Source organism: Nansenia antarctica, assembly GCF_963989245.1.
Source record: "Nansenia antarctica genome assembly, chromosome: 16".
NCBI lineage: Eukaryota > Metazoa > Chordata > Actinopteri > Argentiniformes > Microstomatidae > Nansenia > Nansenia antarctica.
In genome coordinates, this window is record NC_137686.1 from 7,271,473 (window position 1) to 7,279,647 (window position 8,175).

Genomic DNA, 8,175 nt, shown 5'->3' on the forward strand with positions numbered 1-8,175 from the left:
CACACACACACACACACACACACACACACACACACACACACAGACACAGACACAGTCTAACAAGCCTGTGAATCACGAGGTGCTTCATTTCTGAGATTCGCCACACACACACACACACGCACACACACACACACCCTCACACACACAGACACACAGACGCACTCTCTCACTCCCACATTGAAAACACACACACACACACCCCCTCCCTCCCTCCCTCCCTCCTCAGGCGTGCGGTGTGGCCAGGTCCTGGTTGATGAAGCGCCTGAGCCTCTCCAGGTACTGGCTGTAGAGCTCTATGTCGTTGTGGCCCGCCCCCTCCACCCACAGGGGCTCCACCGCCTTGGGGCAGCGCTCGAACAGGGCCAGGCCGTGGGAGAAGTCGATCACCTCGTCCTCCGTCCCGTGGATGATCAGCACCGGGGAGGGGATCTTAGACACCTTCTCGATGCTGTAAGAGACATGGTAGAAACACTTTTTAATAATAATAATAATAACCTTTATTTGTATAGCAATTTTCCTGCAAACCTTGTTTTAGAACGGTCTATGCTGTAATAGACATGTTATAAACACATTTTTAGAACGGTCTAAGCTGTAATAGACATGTTATAAACGTTTCTTTAGAACGGTCTATGCTGTAATAGACATGTTATAAACGTCTTTTTAGACATTTACATTTTTACCATTTAGCAGACGCTTTTATCCAAAGCGACTTACAATCAGAGATGACAGGGACAGTCTCCCTGGAGTAACTGAGGGCTAAGTGCTTTACTCAGGGTCACACTAGTGGTGGTGTTCCCCATGTGGGATTTGAACTCATGACCTTCTGATCACCAGTCCAACTCACTATCCCCGTAGACCACCACTACCCTAATTTTTTTAGAACGGTCTATGATGTAATAGACATGTTATAAACGTTTTTTTAGCCCGGTCTACGCTGTGATAGACAGGTTTATAAACACCTTACAGACACACACGACGCTGCCTAGGGTGTAATAACACTGGTAGGTAGGTCTCTCAGTAGGTCTCTCAGGTCCTCTGACCAGGGTTTGTTGGTTGTCCCCCGTGCCAGATTAAAAACCAAAGGTGATGGAGCATTCCAAACCGTGGCTCCCAAACTTCGGAATGCTCTTCCCTTGGAACTTAGATCAGCGGTCTCGGTCGAAGCATTTAAAAAACAGCTCAAGACTGTCCTGTACAGACAAACCCCAAAAGCCTGTCTTTTTGTATCTTGTTATTATTTGTTGTACACTTGTTATTTGTTTCTTGTTTTTATTTTCACTTGTTTACCTATTTCTTTTAACCTGCTGTTACTTTTGCTCTTTAATTATGTTTTTATAGCCTATGTAAAGCACTTTGTGACCGCTGGTCTGTGATAGGTGCTATATAAATAAATTTGACTTACTTACTGTTAATATGCAAATCCTAGATACCTTCTCTTGTTAAAGCAACAGGGATACGTAAGTAAAAAGTAAGTACCGTAAATCCTCTAATATTGGCCGGGGCCTTTATTTACTGAGCCGCAGAGAGCACCAGGCCTTTGTGGCAGGCAGGCTTATATCAGAGGGAGGCCTTTATTTCTTAAAATTAAACTCTCATGGATATAATCCCTTCATTTCCTGACTTTTATCGCAAAACATTGCACAAACCCAACACAACGCAAACACATTAACGTCACAGTTAAGTTATCGTAATAAGGATCAGATTACCAATAAACTGGAACACCACAGGTATTAACACAATATAACATAAATGTGCCCGATGCCACATAAAAACTAAACTAAACAAATGGCGGACTGGCCAGTTTACAGCACAGCCAATAAGAATCAGATATCAGTATCAGCAAAATACAGGGCACTGCATCTCTCACAGTGAAAATACGCCCTGCGTCATCCAACAACACTAATCAAAGAGGCCTACCAGTACGTAAACAGCCAGATTACAGCATATAACGACCGATTAAACTGTTGTATTAACAATAACCGGAGTGAAAGCATTTTGTGTTTCAGACATTTTTAGAGCTAGCCACTGCTAGCCACAAACTCCTTGCCGGCTCCAGCACCCACTGAAGAGTAGATCTCCTCAAGAGTCCACACTCCTCAACCCACCTCCTCCCCTTCCTCCTTCCTCCCTGTCTGCTGATGACTTTGTGACTGTCACCTACTTCGAAAAAAATGGTTGATGACATTAGCAGCACCTTTTCTCCTCCTCCTACAAACGCTGCTAACAACCCTTCCAGACTCTCTACACTACACTCTGTCTCTGGCTTCATCATAATCTTTTCCCCCCCCTCTCCCCTGATGAGATTCTCACACTGATCACTTCTAAGCGGGCAACCACCTGCCCTCTTGATCCTATCACCTCCCCTCTTCTCAAATCCATTTCCTCAGACGTCCTTCTTTACCACCGTAATCAATTCCTCATCCACAGGATCTGTCCCGGTTGCCTTCAAGATAGCCAGAGTCAAGCCTCTCCTCAAGAAACCAACCCTTGACCCGTCCTCTGTCCACAACTCCAGACCGGTATCCCTTCTCTCCTTCCTTTCCAAAACCCTTGAACATGCTGCATCTAAACAACTAACTGACTATCTCCGTAAGATGGAACACCTGGTCACCACCAATCCGGCTTCACTCCACTGAGACTGCTCTCCTTGCTGTCACAGAGGCCCTCCACTCTGCTCAAGCTTCCTCCCTCTCCTCTGTTCTCATTCTCCTGGACCTGTCTGCTGCCTTAGACACAGTCAACCACCAGATCCTTCTCTCCATCCTCTCAGAACTGGGCATCTCTGGCACCGCACACTCCTGGTTCGCTTCCTACCTCGCGGGTCGCTCCGACCAGGTGACTTGGAGAGAATTGTTGTCTTCTCAACGAACCCTCACCACTGGGGTACCCCAGGGCTCTGTCCTAGGGCCCTTACTATTCTCCCTCTATACCAAGTCTCTTGGCTCGGTAATCTTCTCACACGGGTTCTCCTACCACAGCTACGCAGATGACACTTGTTACGGCCTCCTCCCTCCACTGCTGTCTTGTCCTTGATTCTGTGTTGCAGGATGGTGGGTTAGTGACACACTCAACTGTCCTTCCCCCCCGCTGACCTACATGTGGTAACACATCTCTGCCTGTCTCTCTGATATCTCTAAATGGATGTCAGCCTACTATCTCAAGCTCAACCGTAACAAGACTGAGCTACTCTTCATCCCTGGGAAAGCCTGCCCTCTCCAAGACTTCTCCATCACAGTGGAGAAGTCTACTGTAACCCCCACCCTGACAGCCAAGAACCTTGGAGTGATCCTGGTCCATTCCTCACCAGAGAAACAGCGCAACTCTTGACCCAGTGATTGGTCATCTCCCGCCTTGACTACTACCTCTGCAGATCATCCAGAATGCTGCTGCCCGTCTGGTGTTCAACCTCCCCAAATTTTCAAATGTTCAATTTTCACCCCCCTCCTTCGCACCCTGCACTAACTCCCGATAGCAACTCGCATCAGATTCAAGAACCTGGTGCTTGCCTACCTGCAGCCCAAAAAAAAAGAGAACATTCTTTCTTCTTCTATCACGACGACTGCCAATGGCCCCTGGCCTGAGCTGAATTACTCTTTCTGCTACGACTGGTGAATTGATGATTTACTTGCTTAGTCAAATGTATCGTTTGTAAGTTGCTTTGGAATAAGGGGTCTGCTAAATGCCAAAAATGTAAATGTAAATAAATCTCCTTTGCTTTGTATAATTTTGCCTCGAGAAACGATTGTGTTTGTCCCGCATTGAGTAGATCCAGTGTAAAAGTTTAGCCTCTAGCTCCAAGCTAATTTTCTTTCGTTTTGTGGCATGTACCCTTAATACAAGTTACTGTAGTTACATTATATAACAGGCACCAGGAGTTTACCGTAGTAACCGTCATACCAGATATTACTGTCAGTTTTTTTTTTGTTTATTGGACCTGGCCTGTATTGGAGACGGCCTGTATTTGTTGGTGTTGACCATTATAAGAGACCGGCCTTTAGTGGAATAGAGGCCACTATTAGAGGATTTACGGTAGCCTGAGAACCGATGGTTCTTGAGCCTATCTCCTGTTTACGTAACATGAGGCGGCTTGATGTACACCCCCTGGACATGACGCTGGTATGTCGCAGGGTCTTACCCCCCGATCCAACCCTTAATGCTGAGTGCCAAGCAGGGAGGCACCAGGTACCATTTTTATAGTCTTTGGTGGTAAGACTCGGCCAGGGATCGAACTCACGACCTCCCGATCTCAGGGTGGACACTCTAACCGCAAGGCCACTGAGCTGGTGAACTGTGAGTAGTGCAACAACACCAGTAACAGGGATACGTAGAACCTTATAAAAAACTACTTTGGAACAGATTATCAGTAAGTATGGTTTCTGTTTGATGTGGGCTGTGTGTGTGTCTGTCTGTCTGTGTCTGTGTGTCTGTCTGTCTGTATGTCTGTCTGACTGTCTGACTGACTGTCTGTCTATGTGTGTGTCTGTCTATGTGTGTGTCTGTCTATGTGTGTGTGTGTGTGTGTGTGTGTGTGTGTGTGTGTGTGTGTGTATAAAGGGCTCTACATATGTAGGCATGATCGAATTGTGGATCTGATTTCAGAGGGTGTCATTTAGGGATGGGACGATTATCGTTTTTATCGTTAATCGCGATAAAAACACCCGCGATAACTTAATCGTGGAGAATTTTAATTATTTGAATAATCGTCATAATCGTATGTTATGAATAAACTGTGTTTAACAAATGTCTGGCGCTATTTTTCAGCCTAGTCTACATTACTTTTGCAGTCAAGTTAGCGACTGTTACTGTAATATAATTGCAATTCCTCACATGAGCCGCGCGCACAACGGCACGCTCCCCGCGGCTGCTATCAGACTGGCCGCGGGAGTGAGTGTTGAGGGAGAGAGGAGACGGCAACCCTCGCTCGCCATAGACTGTATCCCTACTCGTCTCTCCTGAGCTCGGTTGTAACGTGAACCGTGGAATACAGGATATGTTAGATGCTTTACAATAATTCCCCAAATGACCAGAAAAGGAAGTTAGATTTGTCGCTGGTCGCTTTTGACTAATTAAGTCGCCAAGGGGCTCTGGAAGTTGGCAACACTGGGAGTGCGTTCTTTAAACTTCCTTGTGTACGTTAATGAAAGGTGCTGATTGGCCGAAAAGGAATTGCTCTTTCTTAACCCTTAGAGGGCTGGGGCTATTTGAGCCATTTTTGTCATACTTAGGATTTTGACCTCATATACCACATTAAGGACCCGGATTATGGCCAGAGATATGTGCCACTAGAATCTGAATTTGAATTACTGATTTAAAATGTCCTAAAAATACAACAAAATCTAAGTTAAAGTGATTACAGTGTGTTTTATTGGCATTAAAATATATATATATATAATAATTCTCGCGATAATATCGTGGATCGCGATTATTTTGCCCACGATAATCGTGACATGACATTTTCTAATCGTCCCACCCCTAGTGTCATTTCCATATTCAGGCCCGCCGCAACGCTGTACGAGGCACTGTAAAGCTTCAAGACTTCAAACGGCTGCTCTATCTAAGAGAAGGGCCAAACAGTGAGCAAAGTACTGCTCAGTATCTGCTATTATTGGTAGCCGCTCAATATGGAGAAGGCGATGCTTCTTGTACCCATGAGCTGAATACTGTCTGTTGTACAGTTTTGATACTGTATCTGTCAATCCACTGTAATCATCATTTGGTGTGAATAACATCCTATGTGTAGGCATGGACTGCTAGTATGTATGTCCTTTAGATATTGTGTGTGACCTACTTGGGGAAGGCGTCGAAGCAGTAGGTCTTCTTGGTGTCGGGGAAGGCCACCCTCATGCCGGAGGTGAGGGGTGAGTGCAGCACCACGGCAGCACACTCAAACCTGCTGGCCAGGTCCACCGTGGGCACCGTGCCGATGCTCTGACCATACAGGATGATGTTCTCTGGGCTGATGCCGTACCTGGGACACACACACACACACACACACACACACAGAGACACACACACAGAGACACACACACACACACGTCGTTAAAAGGTAAATAGGATACATGTTCAACAACTAGGTTTGTTTGACCAAAGAACCAATTCTATAATCTGGAATGTGTGTGTCTGTCTGTCTGTCTGTCTGCTGTGTCTGTTCACCGTGAGCGCAGGGCGTGCCAGGCGGCGTCTATGTCTGCGTAGAGGTTCTTCTCCGAGGGCTTGCCCGTGCTGACGCCGTAGCCGGAGTAGTCGTAGGAGAAGACGTTGCAGTTGATGCGCGTGCCCAGGCCGATGTAGAAGCTGCTCATCTGACCCAGGTCCACCGCGTTACCATGGGAGAACAACACCGTGAACCTGGGGGAGAGGGGAGGGAGGAGGGGGGGGAGGAGGAGGGGGGGGGGGAGGAGAGAGGGGAGACAGAGGGGGAGAGGAGGAGAGAGGGGAGACAGAGAGGGGAGGGGGAGGGGGAGAGAGGGGAGGGGAGGGGGAGGGGGAGAGAGAGGGGGAGAGGAGGGGGGGGGGAGGAGAGAGGGGAGACAGAGGGGGAGAGGAGGAGAGAGGGGAGACAGAGAGGGGAGGGGGAGAGAGGGGAGGGGGAGGGGGAGAGAGGGGAGGGGGAGGGGGAGAGGAGGAGAGAGGCGTGAGACAAAGGGGGAGAGGTGGAGAGAGGGGAGAGACAAAGGGGGAAAACAGAGAGGGGGAGGGGGAAGACAGGGGGAGAGGAGGAGAGGAGGAGAGAGGGGAGACAGAGGTTACAATCAGAGATGACAGGGACAGTCTCCCTGGAGTAGCTTAGGGCTAAGTGTCTTACTCAAGGGCACACTAGTGGTGGTGTTCCCCAGGTGGGATTTGAACTCATGACCTTCTGTTCAACTCACTCTCCACTAGGTGCCACCACTGCCCCAGCTCAATACTTGTGTTGTCACGTTCCTTACAGGTAACTGATGGCACCTCCCTGGCAGGCACAGTTAAGATGGAGTTAAAGACAAGAGGGCACACAAGGCACTAGGGGTGCAACGGTTCAGTTGGCCCACGGTTCGGTATGAACTTCGTTTTTTTGTTTTTTTGTGCGTAAAACTGTTACTTTTCTTTATTTTGCTTATACTTATGGACCTTTAACATTCAGACACATTCCAGAATATGACTGGTATATTGTATAATATAAAAATAGAAATATATATAAACAAAAAAAAATATTTCAAATGTAAAAGTGCCTCTTAGCCTTGACTACTAGTTTAGGAGAGGAAGAAATAAAAGTGCACTTTAGCCATGACAGCTGGTAGACCATATACACATTATGCGCATATACGACACCCATGAAGCAATTTCTGTTCACTGTTTTCGTTCCCTCGTCATTGTCTTCAGTGCCAAAACCAAAATGACCCCACAACGCAGATTTGTAGAATCCGGGGCTTCCTCAAACCATGTTCTCAACTCTGCTCGCCATGAGCAAACATTTGAACAAGAAGCAACTGCGTTCCAGACAAACTCCACCCACGACTTTCAACGGAACGCAGCATAAACCCTAAAAACCCACATTCACTAGTGCGTATTGGACCGTGGATGGAGAACCGTACGGTCCAATATAAAACCCAGAACCATTGCCCCCCTCCAAGGCACCGACTTGTCATGAGGAACGATTCCCAAGAAATGTTCCGACGTGTTATTAATAAAACACAACAGACAGTCGTGCCCTTACAACCTGTGTTTATATCCGTGGGACCCTCACACATGTAAACAGACCATAGTGCATTAGTCCTAACCTGGTGTGATAACTAGGTGATGAGGAGGAGGAGAGTCTCTGTCTCACCTGGCGTTGGGGGCACAGCGGATGTACATGCACCCCACCCTGTTCCCCCGGGTGGACCGGGTCACGAACACGTCCGTCACGTCCAGCTCCCTCTGAGAGTACTGGAACTCCGCCCTCTCCGTCAGGTGGAGCTTCCACCTGCCCTCCGCCGCTCCGACCCCTCCCCCGGCACCCCCGGCACCTCCCGCTCCTCCTCCTCCCCCTCGGTCCCCCGCGGCGGCACCCCCGCCCAGCCGGGAGCGCAGCCCCGGGGCTCCTAGGGAGGGAGGGGCGGCAGGGGTCCCGGTCGTCCCGGGCCCGGCAGCGGCGGCGGCGGGGGCGGGGGCGGCGGGCGCCGTCTCTGGGTCGGGGATCATGGAGTAGGTGGGCTC

The 8,175-nt window shown here is 48.5% G+C and overlaps 1 protein-coding gene across 1 annotated transcript in view; it reads right to left on the reverse strand.

Moving 5' to 3' along the window:
- Nucleotides 1–222: 222 nt before the first annotated feature.
- LOC308172247 (alpha/beta hydrolase domain-containing protein 17A-like) overlaps nt 223–8,175 on the reverse strand; it is a gene marked incomplete at its 3' end in the record, with an annotated part of 9,017 nt that continues 1,064 nt past the window's right edge. Inside the window, exons 3-6 of the mRNA XM_080547153.1 lie at nt 7,805–8,175; nt 6,154–6,348; nt 5,789–5,968; nt 223–448 (exon numbers count right to left, since the gene is read on the reverse strand). The exon at nt 7,805–8,175 is cut by the window's right edge and continues 99 nt beyond it. Of these exons, the coding sequence (XP_080403279.1) occupies nt 223–448; nt 5,789–5,968; nt 6,154–6,348; nt 7,805–8,175 (972 nt within the window). The remainder of the gene's footprint in view (nt 449–5,788; nt 5,969–6,153; nt 6,349–7,804) is intronic.